Raw genomic sequence first — 21,854 nt, forward strand, 5'->3', positions numbered from 1 at the left:
TGTCCACTTCCTGGTTCCTAGACAGCCACCTTCTTGTTGCATCCTCACATGGTGAAGGGGCAAGGGAGCTTTCTGGGGTCTCTCTTATAAGGGCACTAATCCCATTCACTAGGGCTCTACTGTAATTACCTAATCACCTCACAAAGACTCCACCTCCAAATACCATCTTTAGGGATTAGGTTTCAACACATGAATTTTGGGGAGATACAAACATTCAGGCTATAGCAGCAGCTTTATTCATAATTGCCCAAATTTGGAAACAACCAAGATGTCCTTTATTAGGTGAATAGATGACCTGTGGTACATCCAGACAATGGAATATTATTCAATAATAAAAAGAAATGAGCTATCAAGTCATGAAAAGACATGGAGGTTTCTTAAATGCATATTACTAAGTGTAAGAAACCAATCTGAAAAGGCTACATACTGTATGATTCCAACAATATGATATTCTGGAAAAGGTAAAACTATGGAAACACTGAAAAGATGAATGGTTGCCAGGGGAGAGGGAGGGATGAACAGGTGGAGCATAGAGGATTTTAGGGCAGCAAAACTATTCTTTATGATACCATAATGGTGGATACATATATATCACATATTTGTCAAAACCCATAGATTGTACACCACCGAGAGTGAACTCTAATGTAAGCTATGGACTTTGGGTGATAATGATTTGTTAACATAGGTTCATCAGTTGTAGCAGATGTACTACTCTGGTGGGATATGGATAGTGCGGGAGGCTGTGCATGTGTGGAGGCAGGAGGTATATGGGAACTCACTGTACTTTCTGTTTAATTTGCTGAGAGTCTAAAACTGCTCAAAAACTAGCCTATTTAAAAACAAACAACAACAAGAAAAAACAAGTAACACCAGGGATATAAGATTGCTTTGTACCTGGCAAAATGCTACATACACATGAGGGTTATTATGGCTTGAAGAGGCAGGTGCCTGCACTTTGTGGGCACAGCATGTGGCATTTGCATTGAGATGCTCAGAAAGAGAACATCTTTTGGAGCCGGTTTTTCTTTCTCTAAATAATGTTTGTGTGCTAGAGGCCAAGGTTGACACTTTTTAGAGGTGACAGACACTTTCCTGTCATTCTTCCTTCTGCCCTAACACACAGGTATGTAAATGTCTCAGGAGGGGTAAACTTAAGCTTTGTGAATTAACTCCTTAGAAATTATTAATGGCAGAACTGGCCTGAGGCCACTTCCCCTCTCTGGGCCTCAGTTTCCCTGCTTAAAACAGAAAGTGGTTTTCGATGTTTTCTAAGACACTTTCCCTCTCTGAGCTTCTGTGATTCTTCTCTCAGTTTCTCCAATGAGCCAGGCTCTCTCTGGCTTGTAGTTCTTTGGACGTGTGGCTCCTTCCACCAGGACCACTGACCCCACTTGCCTGGTTTACTGCTTGCTCTTCTGTCTTTCTGGTTTCAGCATAGACGTCACTTCCTTGGGGAATTCCTCTTGGCCTCTCTAAACAGAATAAGCTGCCCCTTCTCCATGCTCCCATAGCCCCCACTCAACCTCCCTCTCTGTACTTAATACACTAAATGATAATTTTCTGTTTACTTGACCCTTCCCCACTCTACACTGCACCCTGCCGAGAGCAGAGTGCTGTACTTATTACTCTACCCCCAGTGCTAAGTGGAGGCACAGTTCCAGATTTCCCAGTTCTGTCTACCTGGAGAGCTTCCAGACCCAGATCCTCTGGGAAGGGCTATGCCTCCAGAAACACTCAACCACCATATAGAAGCTGTGAGTGGGAAAAGCATCCTTCAGTGGGAAAGAACAATTTACATTATTAAAAGACTACTGAACATTAGAACTTAACAGCAGAGCCTTTCTAAAGAAACACAGAGTCCCTTTAAAAGTGTGACCGTTTAAAGCTTTTGTTTTTAAAATTTATCAGAGGGAGAATTTAAGATCTGAAGTTTCCCAGTCCAAGTATCTCCCAAAGGCTAAGGCAAAGAATCAGAAATGATCATCAGAACAGACCTTTAGCACCTGGCTTGGAATTTTCCATTCCATTGACAGGAAGGCAAACACCTTCTGTCCTGGCACCTTCTTCATGTCCGGGTTGGCTGCTGCTACCCTGCACCTTTGTTCAGCTCCACCCCTTGTGGCCCGGCGGTTTCCGCTCTGCCCACCGGCCTCAGAGCCAGCTCTGGCTCTGCCATAATGGGGCTGCCCCTGCCAGGGCTGTGGCTGAAAAGGCTCTGGGTGCTCTTTCAGGTGGGCCTGCACGTGGCCATGGGCAAAGTTCTTCTGACACTGTTTCCTGGGAGAGTCAAGCAGAACATCCTGGCCATGAGTGAGAAGACTGGCATGGCCAAGAATCCCCACTTCTCCTATGAAAACTGGATCCCCACTTTCTTCAGTGCCCAGTATTTCTGGTTCATCCTGAAGGTCCGTTGGCAGCGACTGGAGGACATGACGGAGCAAGGGGGTCTAGCCCCAAACTGCCCCGTGGTCCGCCTGTCAGGACAGAGGTGCAACATCTGGGACTTCATGCAAGGTCAGGAGGCTGGTCCACGCTTGAGAGGTGCTTGGATGGGGGTGCTTGATGGGGGTGGGCAGGGGGGTTGGAGAGCCTGAATGCTACTAATCCAGCTGCTCCTTTTTTGGCTTCTTGTCCTCTCCCCACTTCCTGAAACTAGCACCTCTCCTGGGTTCTGTTCTTCTAAGTGGCATCATCCCCTTCCCAGGTAATCAAACTGCAAACCAGCCACACTGGCTGTCAGCTCCTTCAGCACCTCTCTTACTGCACAGTCACTCTGCCTGGGATGCTCTTCACTGCCACCCCACCCCAACCCCCAACCCCCCACCTGGTCCACTCCTGTTCATCCTTCAGACTCTTGCTCAGTGACATTTCCTGCGACAAGCCAACCCCCGGTCCCCTGGACTAGGTTACTCCCTCTTCTATGCTTAACATCCTAAACTTTTCTTTATCACACCCATTGTGGTTTGTAATTATGTGTGGGTATTTGATAAATGTCTGTCCCCTTCACTAGCCTGCAAGCTCTGTGCAGGTGGAGATCATGCCTCTAACTCACTATTGGGTCCCCCTGGCTGCTGCTGGCTCATGGTAGTTGCTCGGTAAATATTTGTTGAAGATCTCTCTCTCTCTCTCTCTCTCTCTCTCTCTCTCTCTTCCAGGTAAACCAGCTCTATTTGGGTTCTTAAAGGCCTCTCTGGTCAGTTTTCTCTTTTTGTCCTTCCTCCTCCCCGTCTTGCCCTCTCTTCCCACTGAACTTGTGGATGGCTGCCAGATTCCCCTTCCACAAGCACATCCCTGGATGACTGGTACCCCAGCTCACCAACCTTCAGCAGCCCCCATCTGCACTTGGGATGAAACCCAGGCTCAACCTTGTGCTGAAGGTCCTCCCTGATCTGACTCCAGTTTTTCTTCCCAACTTCACCTGCAGGCTTCCCCTCAGGCCCACTGCCTCCAGATGAACTGCTGGTTCTTGTACATGCCTTGTGCTTTCCCTTCTCTTTGCCTTTGCTGATGTTGTTGGCCCTTCCCCTCTGTCACCAACACTCCTCATCATCAGGGTCCTGCTCTCGTGCCTCCCCCTGTGAAGCCAGCTCAGATCCCTACACTGAGGCCCGCTCTCCCTCCCTTCTGAACTCATGGATCTCTGCTTGCACCTCTCCTGGACATTGATCCTTCCTACCCAGCACCTGGCTACCGAAGCTCAAGTGTCATCCTTCTGCCCAGTGGGGAGGCTTGGGACAGGGCTGTGTCTGATTCATCTCTGAATTCCCCGGGTATAGACACAGCAGAGTAGAGAAGGTCCCTGAGGCAGCTGGCTAATCTAGTGATTTTCAAAGCGTGTTTTTTGGAACCCAAATCCCACACATGTGCTTTACTACATAGAGTTCCCTGGTCAAAATAGTTTGGGAAACACTGCATACTATACTCTCCTCCTGGAAGTTCATCGTGCTAATCTAGTGATTTTCAAAGCGTGCTTTTTGGAACCCAAATCCCACACATGTGCTTTACTACATAGAGTTCCCTGGTCAAAATAGTTTGGGAAACACTGCATACTATACTCTCCTCCTGTAAGTTCATCGTGCACATGAACATATAAAGGGCTCCAAGACACCCTGAAGCTTAAAAACAAACAAAACTTGAAAAAACTTTAACACAGCACTGACTAATTTTCCTAACATACACATACAACTCCCCACTCTCCACCAGAGGAAAATCTTATCATCATCATATTCGTTCCAAAGAACAACCTCTGGGAAATGCTGACCTGATCCAATGCTCTCATTTTAAAACGGAAATGGAGGAAACTGAGAGCAAAGGTTACAGGGACAGTGAGAGACCAAGTCAGACCCAGAATCAGGGCTTCTTCACCCTGTTTTTTCAATACACCTCAACAGACATTTGTGAGTGCTCCCTACGAGCCAGACCCTTAGCTAGATGCCAGGGACTCAGAGCTAGGAAAGAGCTTGCTGTTTTGCTTGAGGAATGTATGGTTCCACGGAACAGACAGATGTAATAAACAAATCCGTACAGTTCCATGAGGCGGGCAGACAAAGGTATGAACTTTGCCTACAGGGCTTGGAAGATTTCCTGGAGGAGGTGGCTTTGAAGTTAGGCCTTGAAGAATGAGTAAGATTTTTATAGCTTGAAAAGAATGTTTCAATCAGACGGAAGGGGAAGAGTTTTTTGCTCATGACTTTAAACCATTGTGCTGAAATGACCTCTATTTTTTCAATAAACATTCACTAAGTGACCACTGATAATAAGAGCAATGAGAATAATAGCTAATATTTACTGTGCGTCTACCTCGTGCCAAGCACTGTGATAGAACCAGGCCAATTTGCTGACTTTTGATGGTCTAGTGATCAGTTCCATGAAAGCCAACTTGCCTCACAGCCAATTCACAGCATTCACTTGCTTATTTTAACAGTTTACTTTCCAGTGAGCCAGTGTACGTTTTAAAGACTGTTCTATTTGTCTTTGCTCCCTGCTGCTACACCTGAAACTGAAGATGGAGAGAGAAGGAGTCTGAGAGACAAAAGAAAACTCTATTTATAAAATAGGGTTGGCTTTCAGCACATTGGCCCAGAGTCCCCTGAAATAATAGATACTGACGACACAGAAATCAACACAACTGGAAGATCTCATAACTCACAGAGGGAGATGATGGAGTGGGAGAGGGAACCCAGCAGTTCTGGGAGGAGTCGGGTGGGGTAGGAAGGTGGTCAGGGGAAGTTTTCCTGGAGACGAGGATGGTGAGCTGATGGTCTAGGGACCGAAGCCTTGAGGTGGGTGAGGAAGAGGAGAGTGGTGACCAGAGCAGCGCAGAGGGGAGGAGCAGCAGAGGTCTGATATGTGGAGGGGCTTCAGTCAAGTTTGGCAGAAGTGGGGTGTGGGAGGTATGAAGGGGTGAAGAATGAGGCTGGAGACATCATCAGGGATCAGAGCTTGTGGGGCCTCATGCGTCTTAGCAAAGAGGGTATCCTTTATCCTGTTTTGGTGAGTTCTAGAAGGATTTTCAAGCAGGAAGTTAACATGATCAGTTCTGCTTATTAGAAAGACATTCTGTAAGTGTTTTGGAAACCCACCAGTTCACTAAAAAGCTCTGTTGTATGCTTTAGGTATAAATATGAACTCATTTTAGAGCCATAGACTGGGAAGTCTGGAAAACTCTTTACAGATAATCTAAAGCAACCTTTACATTTTTCAGATGCAAAGGCCCAGGAAGGTAAAGGACTTGCTCAGAGTCACACAGAGAGTTCCTGTAGAGTGAGAACCAGACTTGAGCCTTATGACTCTCAGCTAGTGTACATTCTGTTGTTGGATAAAACAACAGAGGCTCAGAGAAATTCCCAGCCACCTTTTATCCTCTGCATGTACATGCACACACAAGACATACACACACTCTCAGACACACATGCACTGCAAAACATTGATTAACTGGCATGTTGGGGTAGAAGGCAAGTCCGGATGATTTCTTTTCTTGGAACCTAGCAGTTAATCTGAAACAGGATTTATTTCAGCCCCCATTTAAAATCTTCTATAATCTCTCCAAGTATACTTATGAGGGGTCAACTATAAACTGGCTTTCTCTGCTGAGAGAGCCTGGTGTGGAGAGTTGATTTACTGGTTTGGGGGTCAACCAGTAAGTTAACCAATGGTGGGTTCGAGTCTAGTGCTACTACAGAGCTGTTTTCCCACTTATACAAACAAGCTGGACTTGACAGTCCTTGCCTGATGTTCTTGAACTGGTGTCCTCTGCACTGTGGCCTGTGGACATGGGCAGGGTGCCAGCCCCCGGTACAGACACCCACTTGCACCCATCCTTCCTCTCTCTGCTACCAGGAAAGCAGGGAACTAAGTTTAAACTTTGCCCTCAGTACTGGTCACTGCACCCAGACACACTATAAATAATTAAACAAATGGTTCTGTTTCTTCCAGTGTCCTAACCAGTGGATGTTGAAATTTTTTTTCCAATTAAGAACAAAATTCCAGACAGCTCATATTTTGCACAGGTCCTGACCTTAAATCTTCTCTGTTCTTATCTGAAGGGTGACTCCCTGGGGTCACTGGAGGCCAGTGGCCAGCCACTTGGCCATGACTGGCCTCTGAGCCTCTCCTGCTGTGACCTGGGCAAACCCTTCACATGGGTGAGGATGCAACCAACTGAGGCCCTCTCAATGCCTCCTAGGGCCTCCTATGAGGAAATCTGTGAGACAAGGACAAGGAGAACTTTGTTTCTCCAGAGAAACTGGCCTGCTTCCTCCTCAGGTACTGAAAAATGAGGAATATATAAGCAATCATGTTTCTCCTTTTCCTTGGCCACCTGGAAACTCAGAGTCAAATGTTAGCTCAGTTATACTGAATGCATGAGATCTGTTCTGTGCCTCCCAGAGGGCCATGGTTTTTAAAAATTTTTATTTGATATTTTATTATCATATGTATAAATAAATAATTTTATTTATTATATGTATAAGCTGCTTCAAATCCTTTGCAGAACGAGGTGAGGGAATAACTAACCCAATAAACCACAAGTAAGTTAAGATGCCCTCTACTCCCCATCCATCAACAAGTCCTGTCAGTTCTACCTTTTCCCCTTCCCCACTGCACACAAACTAGCCCAGACTCCCATGATTTCTCATGTGGATTCCACCACCTCCCCTAACTGCCTCCATTCTCAGCCTCAGTCCTTTTGCCATTGAGTAACCAGAGTGATCTTCAAGTGTAAGCTGATCATTTTTCATCTCACAGCCTACTGTAGCAGTCAGAGTTCTGCCTTGCAAGCAACAGAAACTCACTCTGATTTTCTTAGTCATACACATTTACACACGTACAAAGTGTATTAGAAAGATGTTGCAGGCTCCCCAGAATCAACCACAGCTGGAGCACTGGGCCTGGACCATCTTTTAGCATCAACAGTTGGGCCTGGAAGCTGCTGTCACTGTGGTTGCCATGGGAATTCGTCACCACTATAGGACTCCGCCATCCCTGATGGGGCACTACCACTGGGCCGTGATGAATTCTACCATCTCAATAACTCCAGAATCAAAGAGCTATGTGAGAGAGTCCAATCAGCCTGGGTCACTGCCTGTGCCCTGGCTGCTGGGAGCGAGAATGGACCTGGCCCCCCTGCCTTCTACAGAGCAAGGCTGGGCACACTCCCCCATCAACAGTACACAAAATAGGGAATTCCAAGGAGGAAGGAGGGCTAGAGACTGAGCAGCCAAAATTGCAACAAATATCCACCATCCTTGCTTTATCTCCATGATGTCCCCTTGTACCTGGAAGAAAATCCAGATTCTATACAAGGCATAGGAGAGCCTGCCTGCTTTGGCCCATACCTACCTCTCCAGTCATGTCTCTCATTGCCCCTGGCCTGGTTCCAGTCACAGCAGCCTTGCAGGTCCTTGAACACACCAAGCTCTGTCCCTCTTTGGGCCTTTGGACATGGAGCCCCTTTGCCCGGAATGCTCTTCTCCTCCCTTTGCCCATATGTAGCTGGCTCTTTCCTGTTTCTCCGGATAAATGGCATCTCCTCAGAGGCCTCCCCCGACCCACCTGTCTCAAGGAGGTCACTCCTTTATAGTCCCTTTTGTGACACTTATCACAACTTGAAATTACTTCATTTATGCATGTGCTTGCTTCCTGCCTGTCTCCGCATTAAACAGAACTCCAGCTGCATGCAGGCAGAGACCTGCTGCTCTGGCTCTCTGCTGAATCCCCAGTGTGTGGCGGAGAACCTTGCACATTATGAGCGCTGAATAGATGCTTGTAATGGAATGAGAGTGTGCTTGATGTTGGGGATATGAGGAAGAATGAGGAACAAGCCCTACCCTCAGGTGCAATGAGTAGCCTGGGGGATACAGACACAAGCCGTGTCACAGTGCGGGACCTGCCATGCTCTATCTAATAGGTGTATGGTAAGGGCTCAGCAATGTCAGCTCTGGGCATAAGCAGCCACAGGGTGCTAGCAGCTCCCTAGAGTTACCCCCAATCTAGGCTGGGGGAGTTACAGAAGACTCCCACCAGGGCTGACGTCATGGGCACGGGACCAGTGAATCATACAGGGTGCCATGTTCAGAAGGGCCCTGAGCTTGGGCTGAATGCTCTGCAGTAGCTGTCTTGAAATTCTTAATAGCTTTATCTTTAATTTGCATTTTGTAAGAGAAGACTTTTCCACAATGGAACACACCCTGGGGACTTGGAGCCTTGGCTCACACAGGCTCCTGCTTCCCACAGCCTCCCTGCCCCCAACATGTTCTCTAAGGCCCACTCCTCCACTCCCAGTGCCCCAGCCTATCCAGCCTCATTCCTGCTCCCACCCAGTGACTGCTACCACCTTCTGGCCCCAGAGAGGGCCTGGACCAAGGTATGGGAAAGGTTAGGGTCAGGTGTGGGCATCCCACCGCATCTCATACTAGGGTGTGGAGGTGGTCATCCCCAGCCTGGGCTGACAGCGCCATGAAGCAACTTGGCAAGTGACTGGGGGTGACTTGGTAGGAGAAGCTTTTTGCCCCCACTCCCCTCATCAAGGTACCTAGCATGTCCCTGCATGGAGGTTGCAATAGTCTGTGGGTTGGGGTGATGGCAGGTAGGAAGATGATATGTCTGGCTCAGTTTCTGTGCTCCTGGCTGGGGCATGGTGTATTGGTCTGGTGGCTGGAGGGAAAGGAAAGCTGGTAGCCAGCAGCCACAAGCACACATACACATGTGCACAGAGTTTGGGGGCTCCTAGGTGACTGCGAGAGTCTGCATTCGCCCTATGAATATCCCTGTGTCCAGGGGAGCATGACATTAAACAGCAACTAAAAAGCAGCATGCCAGGGCAAGAGAGATACTGCACAAGAAAACTTTATATTTTAATGTATTTAATGGCACTTTCTCCCACTTTTTGAACAAGGGACTCTGCATTTTCATTTTGCCCTGGCCCAGCCAATTATGTGGCCAGTCCCCACGCTTCACTCCCCTTTGTGGAGTCTTCTCCACTGCTCCCCACTTCACAGGGAGGAGATGAGAGCTAAGAAGATAAGAGCTTACATTATTGAGCACCTACTATGGGCAGGCACCATTTTAAGCCCTTTTCTGTTTTAACTTATTTAATCCTTAGAACAAGCCTATAAGGTAAGTATTGGTTTTATGTCCATTTGTGGGTGAGGAAACTGAGGTGTTTTGAACGGAAAGAGCACCAAATTGAGAATCTAGAAGCCACAATGTTAATTTTAACTCCATCATTGACCTGCTGTGTGACATGGAGCCAGCCTATAAACCAGGGGAAAAATATCACCCACCTTGTAGTACACTAATTACATCAATGAGAGAATAGATGTGTGCCTGCCTTATAAACTGCATGAAAGGGACTCTCCTCGTCATTATTTTAATTACCACCCAGTGAGTGCAGGTGGTCTGCTGAGACCACCTGATAGAATCCCCTCATTTTGGAGAGGAGTAAACTGGCTCCAGCCTCTGCTAAATCATGCTCTCTAGGCTTCCATCCCGCACTGTGCCCTGGCCCCATCTTAGAGGGGAAATAAAGGTAATAGAATGAAAGCAGGAGTGACGATGGTGCTTGCAAAAGAAATGCCGTGTGTCGATTATTGGTTGATCATGGTTCTATTTGTTTCAGGCAACAGGCCATTGGTGCTGAATTTTGGAAGTTGCACCTGACCTTCATTTATTTTCAAGTTTGACCAATTCAAGAGACTTATTGAAGATTTTAGTTCCATAGCAGATTTTCTCATCATTTACATTGAAGAAGCACATGCATCAGGTAAAAAAGAGATTTCCTGCCTCTACCTCTTCCCTCTCTCTCTCCCCACTTTGCTCAAGGTTGGGGGTAGGGAGAAGACGAGGAGAAAGAGAAAGAGCCGCTATTTGTTGAGGACCTACCATCTCCCAGTCCCTGCTAGGTTTACCCACCACTTGCTAACTCCACAGTCTGTGCTCTCAACTAGGCACACAGAGCAGAAAACCTGGAGTGACAGGTCTAGCTGGGAGAGCATCTAACATTCTGAATGGATAAATAGGGAAATCAAGGGAGAGGAGCTAATATGAGCAAAAATACAAGGAATTTAGACCTGAAATGTCACAAGTGAAATGGCGTCTCTATAGCAATCTGTGAAATCCGTTCCAAGACTCTCCAAGCTCAAAGGGACTTTGTGGTTCATCTCGGACAGTGGTTCTCAAGCGTTAGTGAGCACCAGAAGCACCTGGAGGGCTTGTTAAAGCAGACTTCTGGACCCCACCCCAGAGTTTGAGTTAGATCTGGGGTGGGGCCTGGGAATTTCCATTTCTAACCAGCTCCGGGTGACACTGAAGCTGCGGATTGGGGACCACACTTTGAGAACCACTGCTCTGGGCCAGCTTTTACCTGGGGCTGGGATCCTTTCTTCAGCCCCTAATAGGTGATGACTCATCTTCATTACCTCATGGGAAATCTTGTTCCTTTGCTGCACAGCTCTGTTTGTGAGAAAGTCCTTCCTTACAATGGGCAGACATGTCCCTTCCTGAAACTTCTACAGCTTGGTCTAAGCCCCTTAAACTTTATAAGATGGTCAGACACATCCCTGTCTCCCTGATTTTCATGGGGACTGAACACATGAGTTTGGCCCAAGTCTCAAACCCAGAGATTGGAGAAGGCAAGAAGGCTCATGTGGCTGAGTGGAACGAGTCATTTACTCACCCATCTCCCCACAAGATGAGAGGCTGTTTTGATCATCTGTCACCCAGCACCTGGCAGAGTACATGTCACAGAGTCAGTGCTCAGTAAAAGTTGGGTGAATAAGTGAGCATTTAGGCCAGTATTAGCCTTGCTGGCTTATCCATGTGTTGTAAGTATAGAGATTGCTATTGATTAGTTTTCAGCAGAGCTGGTCCAGCAGCCCTTTCCCTAGTGTGGTCCTTGGATCCCTCATGTCTGATCCATCTGGGTTGCTTGTTGAAAATGCATATTTCATGGCCCCACCCTAGGCCCACTGCATCTTAATTTTTATGCACCCAGAGGTTGGAGAACTGCTTTCAACCTAACACCGTGTTCATTTAGCTGGCCATTTCTATCCTCATTTAAGGCTTTGGGGCAACTTAAAATATTAGCATAGGGTAACAGGTACATGGAGGTTCATTAAACTGTTCTCTCTACTTTTATGTATATTTGAACATTTCCAAAATAAAATTCAAAACAAACAGCATAGGTATCAGGAGAGCAAAGGCAAGCACAATGTGCCTCTTTGTTAAATACCCTTTGGGAGAGCAGCCGCCATCAATTAAAGAAAGAGAACTTGGGCACCTACAGGTGTCTGTGGTCTCCACGGTTGAGAAGAGGCGATGCCTTGATGTTCTCATAGCTGATGGCCAAAGCGCTGCCAAAGCTGATTTACCTGTGGGGTCAGCGCTGCTCAGTCTTTAGAGTGCACTCAAGTCACCTGGTGATCTTATAAAGATACAGATTCTGGCTCAGGGGGGCTGCGGAGGAGCCTGAGACTTGGCATTTTTACTCAGCTCCCCAGGTGGTGCTGAGGCTGCTAGCCCAGGGACCACACTTGGAGTAATAAGGTCGTAGAGGATCCCGCTTCGATCTCTAAAAGTACACATTCCAAACTGCAACAAAAGGGGTTGGATCGTCCCAGAAATTGTTTCTGGTCCTGATACCTGTCTCCTCCCCCATTTCTCCTGGGATCAGACTGAGCAGGTTTAACCCTTTCCTGGACCCAGGGCTGTCCACCTCAAGCCACTGAGAAATTTCTCCTGAGAGCTGGGTTTCCTAGGGGAAGGGTACTGAGCAGAGAGGACTCTGAAGCACGGAGCAGGTGGAGCCAGTTCTGCTGATGGACTTCAGCAACTTACATTACCCTGGGAGGCAACTATTAGTATAAATGCAAGCCACGTGGCTTCTGAAAGAACCGTCTACCCAAGTAGAAGGGCAAGGCCAGTAGCAGTTTATGGTTATTTTTTCAACCTGGGGGTCCATTAGCTAATGAGTACCGTCTCTCTTTAAGTAGGCAGATGGGCACCTCAGCAAACGAGGCCAATTGAAAATCCCCTTCCATTTAAAGTGAAGCAGCTTAAATGGGTTTGGTTTGGGGGTGGGGGGGGCATCTCCAGAGCAAAAGTAGTAGAATACCTGCAGTATAGAATGAAAACTGCAAAAAAAAAAAAAAAAAAGAATGAAAACTGGCTTCTTTCCCACCTGTCTGCTATTTGGGGGCAGTCAGGCAAAATAAACCGATATCTTTCAAGTATCTACTATGAACCAGGCAGAGTACTGGGAATTCTATAATGTTCTCTCATGTAAGCCTCACAGCCATCTGCAATGTAGGTTCTGTTAATCCCATTTAACAGATGGGAAAACTGAGAATTTAAAGAGATTTAAACAGTTCGCCCAATATCACACAGCTGGGTGTGTCAGGGAAGGCTTCCTGGAGGAGATGGTGTTACAGCAGTGGTTCTCAACTGAGGGTAATATTTGTCCCGCAGGGGACATTTGGCAATGTCTGAGACATTTTTGGTTGTCACCAATTGAAGGCAGGGGGACGCTACTGACATCTAGTGAGTAGAGACCAGAGATGATGCTCAATGCCTTACAACACACAGGACAGCCCCCGTATCAAAGAATTATCTAGCCCAAGTTGTCAATAGTGCCAAAGTTGAGAAGTCCTCCATCTGCAACCCTCAGTTAAAAGTGTGTGTGGCGGGGGTGTATTTGGCCGGCAGGAAGTGGGTGTCATGCCTGTGGGGCTGCTGTCCGGCCTTTCTCTTACAGATGGCTGGGCTTTTAAGAACAACGTGGACATCAAGAATCACCAGCATCTCCAGGACCGCCTGCGGGCAGCCCGCCTGCTGCTGGACAGGAGCCCCCAGTGCCCCGTGGTGGTGGACACAATGAAGAACCAGAGCAGCCAGCTCTACGCAGCGCTGCCTGAGAGGCTGTACGTGCTCAAGGACGGCAGGATCCTGTACAAGGTGGTGACGTGGGGCAGGGCGCCAGGGAGGGCGAGGACAAAGACAGGGCTTTGTATCCATGCTCAGAGAAGGAAACTGCCTTGCCCACGGCCACACTGCACAGGCTCTGATTTCAATTCCAAATCCTCTGGGATGGGATAGGAGTGGCAGGGTTTGAAGCTGCTAATCCCTGAGACAGGCCTGAACATGGAAGGGGGTGTAGAGGCCAGAAGAGAACCAACTCTGCAGTTAGGAGCTGGAAACGCTGAAGCAGGAATTCGAGACAGGCATTACGTCCAGGCTTCTTTTCTGGTGATCGTGTCACCACCCTTCAATGCTTCCAGCCTGGCGAGGGTGAGGGGAGTTAGCACAGCCTCCAACCCTGTGGGCACTGGTAGCCTCCCCTGAGAGGATGGAAATTAAGTTTTATAGCTGCTGAAGGGATTCAAGCCTTGGCAAGCACATGAAGCCCAGCCATGTGGATGCTCCTCTGCCCTTTGTAACAGAAGTGCCCCCGATTCTCCATTCATACCCTTCGCTAACGTGCCGCAGTGCAACTGTTTTCACTCACCATGTTCACGTGGTCAGGCAGGCCCTACTCACACAGGTGAAACAAGCAACAACCTGCAGATGAATCCCCAGGGTGCTAAGGGTCACAGCACGAGGATTCAGGTCCTTCCTTTCCTCTCTCCTGCGACATGGTAGTAAAGTGGCACGATTGAGGCAAGCTAGGTACCGAGTCCCTACCCTGGAAAGTGCTGGAAACACAAACACAAATTTAAAATGGCCCACATCTTACCTCAAGGTGCTCACAGTTGAGGTGATAAGGAAGACACAAATAGAACGTTAACGTGGCCCGAGTGCTGTGAGACTCCAGAGCAGGCATCAGCAAAGCTTTTCTGTAAAAGGTCAGATAGTAAATATTTTCAACTTTGTGGGCCAAATAATTCCTGTCGAAATGATTCAGTTCTGCTGTTATAGCACAAAATCAGCACAGACAATATGTAAATGAAAGGGTGTGAGACATCAGGACAGATTGGCTCTCAGACTATAAATTTTCTGAACGTTGGGGAAAGGTAGGCCTTTCAGAGGAGATGAAAACTGAAGCCAGCCACGTAAACATGGTGAGTGAAAACAATTGCAAATATAGGGGAGAGGGTGGGGAGAGGCACTGAGACACGTTAGGGAAGGGTGTGAATGGAGAATCGGGGGCACTTCTGTTACAAAGGGTTCATTCTGGACCAAGGAGTTTGGCCTACATCTTAGGGCAAAAGAGAGCCACTGAAGAATTTTGAGCAGGGGAGAGGCACAGTCAGATCCGTACTTTAGAAAGGTGATGGCCTATTGGGTGAAGAATGGATGGAGGGAACAGGGGCTGAGGACTGGGGGTGGGGGGAGGTGTGGCAGCTGCCCAAACAGAAGATGGAGAGGGCTGAACTGGGGCTGTGGGACTGGAGAGGCAGAGGTGGTTTGATGTAGAGTGGGCAGAACTTGATGTGAGAGGTGGAGAAGAAGATAAGGCTGGTCTGAAGGTCTGACTGTGGAAGAGAAGCTTATTTGTATAGACCCCTTTCTCCTTTTAAAACTATTCACTTTACCTGCTCTGGTTTTCCTCCTGCTTCTCTGTCCAGTCTTCCCATTAAGTGTTGGTGCCACTCCACATGGGTGATCTCAACCACCTCATGGGTGCCTGCCTTGACTACACCATCCTGATGACTCCCACATGTATATCACCAGCCCAGATTTCTCAATTAAGCTCCAGACCTACATATTCCTGCAAGGTGGAAATCTGGAAATGCTGACTCATTTCTCTTGCAGGGTAAACCTGGCCCTTGGAACTACCATCCAGAAGAAGTTCGTGCTGTTCTGGAAAAGCTCCACAGTTAATCTGGACAGATCCCCCAGTTCTAGGTGCTCGGCAAGAGGGCTCCTCAAGGCTTGGCTTGCCCCCCATCCCAGCTGACATTTACCTCTTGACCTGTGTCCCCAGCTGAATCACTAGCCCAGATTTTTCTTATCCAAGCAAACAACTGTTACAATGAGAAAATGAAGCTGCAAGTGAGCTGAGTGTTAAAGAAGGTACAACTCCACACTGCCCCCACCGTGGAGACCTTGTTCATTGCACAACGTCTCGGCGTGAGAGCAGGCGCACTCCCTGGGCTTCCTTCTGAACATCCAGCCACTCCACTATGGCATTCCTTAAATGAAGTAACTTCATTTTACCAAATTTGCCATTTATGGAATTGATAATTTAAGAACTAAATTGGTTTTTAGAACTAAGCATGGGGATAACTCCAGGTGTTTAGAGAGAGATGAGGAATTTAAAGAGAAAGGAGTAGGAATGGGAGCAGACAGTACAAATGGTAACCCTTCCCTTGCCAAAAGATTTAAACCAGAAAGTGGTGGGGGTGATGAGAGATGAGTTTCCCTGGTAATATGTCTTCAATTCTACTGTAGAAGAGGAGGGTACTTACTTTACCATCTTTGAATATATTTCATAGAAGTCTGGCTCTCCATACCCAGGAATCTTCTACTATCTTCACTTACCAAGAACCACTTGAGGGGAGGACTGGCTTCCTAAAAACATTATAACCTTGACCAAACTAGACCATAGGCTCTACAGAGCTGTCACTCAGTTATGCAGAAGCTCATATCTGAAATTCTGCTTCTCTGATTTCTTCACAAGTCTCCTAATGGTCATTTGTGTTAGATTACATCAGACTAATGGATAACCACCGATATTGATCTGTTTTAACTCTGCCTCTTTTCATATTTGTTTATGACGGCCACAGCCTAAAGTACACACAGCTGTGACTTGATTTGAAAGACAATGTTTTAAGATGCAGCAAGCTAATACAGAATGATTAAAAAATATCAGGCTATTTTAGATGGCTTCAGTGTGATCTTTACACTGTCTTTTCTAATGTGTGTCAGCTTGTTCTAGCTTTTATTATAGACCAATGTAATCTGATCAGCAAAAATAACATATGTTGGAAGGCCCTCCTTTGGAGGGAAGGACACTCAGTCTCTCTGTGTTACCTGTCTAACATGGTTTTGTCTTGTGAACTCCTTGCCAGACAATGTCCATATTGGAGTCAAATTACGTTCACAACATGACATAATAGAATGGACTTGGGAAGCATTTTTTCTAATATGAAAATACATTCTCCTTGGCTCTGCCTTAGTTGATACATGTTATTATTAATGTCGTTATTTTACTTTTTAAAAAATAGTTGTTAATCATCTATCAGGCACAGGCACTTTCAGATATGTAGTCTTATTTAATCTCTATATATCGCAAAGAGGAGATTATTAGCCCCATTTTACAGATGAGGAAACCAAGGCTCAGAGTTAAGTAACTTGTGGAAGGTCTCAGAACCAGTAAGTAACAAGCTGAGATTCAAACCCCATCTCTAACTTCAAACCAGAGTCCTAGCTGTGCTCCCTGCTGGCTGTGTGACTTTGGTTAAGCTGCTTTTGTATCTTGAACTATTACAAAACAGGGTATGAATAGGGCCTACCCCACGGAGGATTCCTGAGTAAAGCACTCAGAACTGTGCCTGACTTGGAGAAAATGCCATCGAAGTGTTGGCTCTTATGGTTACCATCATTATTGTTCCACAACTGCCTCCTTGGGCCCCCTTCAATTCACATCTATAAGTGCATAGAAATATCCCAGTTTTAAACAAATAATAGTAGCTGGAACTGAGGAGTTTTCAGAAAGCTAAAATAGATCCCAAACATTCCAATTCAATTCTCTTCAATGTAATGCTTCAGACATTAATTGAGCACTGATTCTTTTCTGGGTGCTGAGTGATGATGCAAAGATGACAAAGTCCAGCTTTGGTCCTCCAGCAGCTTAACCTCCTAGGGCAGGGGGGATGGGGGTGGACATACACTGCAATAACCATAATTCAGGGTGGACTATGATGGGTTAGAGTGAAGACTGAAGCTCAGAGAGCACAGAGGAGAGAGCAACCCCTCTGAGCTGGGTGCGTCTAGGAAAGCTTTGTGGGGGTGGGAGCCTCTGGGCTTGGACTTCAAGGATCCCTAGGACTTCTATAATCTGGGATGGGAGCCTGAAGAGTATGGGAGGGAGAAGAGCATTCAAGTGGGCTAAACAACATGGGCAAAGGTGGGAAAAAAACCTGCCCAGGAGACTGCAAGAGGTTTGAATCCAGTTCTAATTCATGATCAAGAAAGGGCTTTCCAAAAAAAAAAAAAAAAAAAAAAAAAAGAAAGGGCTTTCCTATTTGAAGGTGACCTCTCTGGGTCTGGATAACAAGAATGATCTTGTTATCCAGAGGAAGTAAAAGAAGCTTGTTAATATGTCTTGTCCCACTCTGAGTACAGTTTGCATTCAGAACTTCAACTGATTTGAAGAATCTTCTTCAAAATACCATGCCGGTCTGCTTTCAGCGGGAGGGTTTACCTTTAGTTCACTTATTCTCTAAGGGTGATGACCTTTGTGGTACCTGGCTTTATGTGGGATTCTGAGCCTACACCCCATTCTAGCTGATGCAAGACACTGCCTTATGTGCCTGGCAGGAGGCCCAGGAAACTCAGGCTCTGACTCTCAGAAATTGGCAGATGCCCTCGGAGTGGCCCAGTGACTTTAATGCTTGTTCAACTCCCCAGAGTGAGGCTCTCAATTGGTTCATGGCCATAGAAAACTTTATTTCTGCTAAGTTCAGCCATTAACTTCAAAAGGTGTATTAAAATATTTTATCCAGCATTGTTAGATGTTCGATTCCAGGATATCCAATTGGCCATATAGATTACATCATTGAAAGTCTCAAGTATGCAGTTTTTTGAAGAAGGGCACATGGATCCTGTATTCCCTGAAGTCTTACATGCTTCTAACGACCAGCTGTTGTCCTTAAGCCTGAAGGATATCTGGCTGGGTTTCAGATTCTTATGTTTCAGTCTCTTTACCTCAGAGATTTGTGGACATTGTTCCACTGTTGTCTAGCTGTTATGAGAGGAAAAGTCTGAGGCCAGCCTAATTTATTTCCCCTGGCACTTACTTGCTTTTATTCTGCCTGGAAACTTGTCAGATTCTTTCTTCATATTTGAAGTTCAGTAACTTCACCAAGACGTAGTCTAGTGTTGATTGTTCTATGACAAAATTTACTGCTGTGGTCTGAATGTTTGTGTCCCCTCAGAATTCATATGCTAAATCTTGAAGCCCAGTGTGATAGTGTCAGGAGGTGGGGCCTTCGGGAGGTGATTAGATCATGAGGGTGGAGTCTTCATGAATGGGATTAGAGCTGGCTTGCCCTCTTCCACCATCTGAGGATACAAGAAGTCTGCAATCCTGTAGAAGGGCCCTCACCTGACCTTGCTGACACCCTGATCTCAGATTTCCAGCTGCCAGAACTGTAGGAAATGTTGCTGTCATCTATAGGCCACCCAGTCTATGTTATTTTTGTTATAGTAGACCGAAAGGACTAAAGTAAATACAATATCCTCTTTTGATCTTAAGATTTTATTTTTTTAAATTTCAAGGACATTTTTTGTTGCCTTGAACATCTTCTCTGTTGCCTTTTGTCCTATTATCTTACTCACAGACTATAATTATGGGTATGTTGTATCCTTTTTTTCTTCCATAACTATTATCTTCTCCATAACTTTTAAAATCTTTGTTCTTTTCGATTCCATGTTGTGATTTTTCTCAAAATTTTTCCTCTGACCCCGATTCTTCTTAAGTTGGGTTTGTTATTGTTCCAGATACGGCTTGTTTGTTCTCACTCTTTCCTACTCTTCCACAGTCTCCTCTGGGTTTCAGGAGGTAGAAGCTTGAACACTGCATTCTGGTTAGGTTCTGCCAGTGGGAAGCACTGGTAGAGATTAAAGGTGGGCAGAAGGCAGAAGTCATTTTTTCCACCTCTGGCTGTAGGGATTGCAGGAGACCGTGCATGTTAGCTGCTTTGGGATCACCAGCCATGGTGATGGAGTGGCTTCTGTTCAGAGCCAGTAATGGTGCTTCCACTGATCAACAGTGAGTGTGGCCCATGGGCTCCAGCTCTGGGTTACATTCCCATCTTCTGTTTGTTTTCCCAGCCTTTTCAACACTTTGTAACAAATTGCCTGAATTATTTCCTTCCCAGCTTTAACTATATATCTAGATTGATTTCAGTTTTCCTAACTCAATGCTGACTGCTACAATTATCATCATCATCCCTTTGCTTCTTATGTGGCTCTCACCTCTGAAACAGTTTATTTTTCTCTTGCATTTCTTTTCTCAGCTCTGCCAGCTCAATTTTCATCTTCTGTGTCTTCTTTTTCTTCAAATCTTTGCATCTCTTCTTTGAGCTCTCTGTCTTTTTTTTTTTTAATTAATTTATTTATTTGGCTGTGTTGGGTCTTAGTTGCGGCATGGGGGATCTTTCGTTGTGGCTCACGGGCTGTTTGCTGCAGCGTGCAGGCTTCTCTCTAGTTGTGGCACGTGGGCTCTAGAGAATGCAGGCTCAGTAGTTGTGGCACGTAGGCTCTCTAGTTGTGGCAAATGGGCTCCAGAGCAGGCGGGTTCAATAGTTGCAGCACGTGGGCTTAGTTGCCCTGCAGTACGTGGGATCTTAGTTCCCCGACCAGGGATTGAACTCTCATCCCCTGCACTGGAAGGTGGATTCTTAACACTGGACCACCAGGGACGTCCCTCTTTTTGACATTTTGAGAGATAACTATTGGGTCTCCATTCTTGATGTGTTCTTTGTGTAATTTCTGTTGCAACAAGGGTCCTGTAACTGCCTTATTTTTCTGGGCCCCCCTCCCATCTTTTTGTTTTATAGTTTCTAGTCATAGGTCCCTATAGCACAATGGTTCTCAAACTTTGACATGCATCAAAATCACCTGGAGGGATTGTTAAAACAGATTCATGGGTTTCCCCCTGCCCCCCCAACCCCGAGTTTCTGATTCAATAGATCTGGCGTTGGGCTAGGGAATTTGCATTTCTAACAAGTTCTCAGATGAGGAGGAGGTTGCTGTTCCAGGGACCACACTTTGAGAACTATTGTTACTATAGATGCTGTCGGTGTTCTGCCCAGATCCCTTTTCCACATCAGTGCATCCATCTGACAGCTGCTGTGAGTATTGGCTGCTAATGGTTCAAAGTGTCTTTTCTCCTGAGAATTGCTCTAAGTGACAGGAGCTACAATGCCTGAGAGGTCATGTTCCCCTGAGGGTGGCCCATGGCCAATGACTGATGGATGTGAGAGCACAAAGGCCTGGTCCCTTGCCTCCAAGTTGGAGAGCATACCTCTCTGGTGTCATTCATGCTCCAGAGCTCCCTATGGCATCAGGCTGAGGCCAGACTTCAGCTGAAGCCATCTTTGATTAACTTTCTCCCCTGACCTATTCTGCTTCTGGAGAGCACTCCCTCAGTAAATCACTCTTACAACCATTCCTCTCTAAAGCTCTGTTTCTAGAGACCCTGACCTAAAGTAATCCTCTTCTGGGTCTTTTCTGATTGTTCTTTTTTAATAGGGCTTGTTATTTGCTGAAACATAATATAGAAAGAGGAACTGTAAGCTAAGGCAATCTGCAACTTTGATTTAGATTGGTTGTCTTGAATACTCTCGTTATTTCCTTTGCAATAGGGCTCATAGAGCCAAGGTGAGCTGCCTTCTCACCACCTGCTCTGGACTTAATGTGCCCTCCCCCCACCCCCATTCATATGTTGAAGCCCTAAGCCCCAATGTGACTGTATTTGGAGATAGGACTCATTTAAGATTAAATGAGTTCATGGGGGGGGGGGGTGGGGGGAGGCTGATACGATAGGATTAGTCATTATGAGAAGAGACACCAGAGGGACTTCTGTGGTGGTCCAGTAGTTGAGAATCCGCCTTCCAATGCAGGGGACGCAGGTTTGATTCCTGGTCTGGGAACTAAGATCCCACATGCCGCAACCACTGAGCACGTGGGTCACAACTGGAGAACCCACATGCTGCAACTACAGAGCCCACATGCTCTGGAGCCCGGGCACCACAACTACAGAGCCCATGTGCTCTGGAGCCTGCGCGCCACAACTGGAGAGGCTGTGCACCGCAACTACTGAGCCTGCACCACAACGGGAGAGAAGACGACATGCCACAATGAAAGATCCTGCAATGAAGACCTCACGTGCCACAACTGAGACTCGATGCAGCCAAAAAGAAAATAAATAAATATTAAAAATGATACCAGAAAGTGCTCTCTTTCCTCTCTCTTCCTCCCTCCTTCCCTCCCTCCCTCCCTCTGCATTTGCACAAAGAAGAGGGAGCACACAGCACATATGCGCACACAGCAAGACAGTGGCCATCTACAAGCCAGGAAGGGACATCTCACGAGAAATCCACCATGCTGACACCCTGATCTTAGACTTTCAGCCTCCAGAACTGTGAGAAAATAAAGGTGTGTTAAGCTGCTCAGTCTATGGTATTTTTTAC

At 46.5% G+C, this 21,854-nt stretch overlaps 1 protein-coding gene across 1 annotated transcript; it reads left to right on the forward strand.

The window, feature by feature from the left end:
• The first annotated feature begins 2,148 nt into the window (after positions 1 to 2,148).
• Positions 2,149 to 16,315, forward strand: DIO1 (iodothyronine deiodinase 1). Its single transcript, XM_007164427.2, has 4 exons — positions 2,149 to 2,514; positions 10,118 to 10,261; positions 13,250 to 13,449; positions 15,247 to 16,315. Exons 1-4 carry the CDS (start codon positions 2,178 to 2,180, stop codon positions 15,313 to 15,315), a joined length of 750 nt encoding a protein of 249 aa, XP_007164489.2. The 5' UTR covers positions 2,149 to 2,177; the 3' UTR covers positions 15,316 to 16,315.
• The last annotated feature ends 5,539 nt before the right edge of the window (positions 16,316 to 21,854 follow it).

Source organism: Balaenoptera acutorostrata, chromosome 1 (genome assembly GCF_949987535.1).
Source record: "Balaenoptera acutorostrata chromosome 1, mBalAcu1.1, whole genome shotgun sequence".
Lineage (NCBI taxonomy): Eukaryota > Metazoa > Chordata > Mammalia > Artiodactyla > Balaenopteridae > Balaenoptera > Balaenoptera acutorostrata.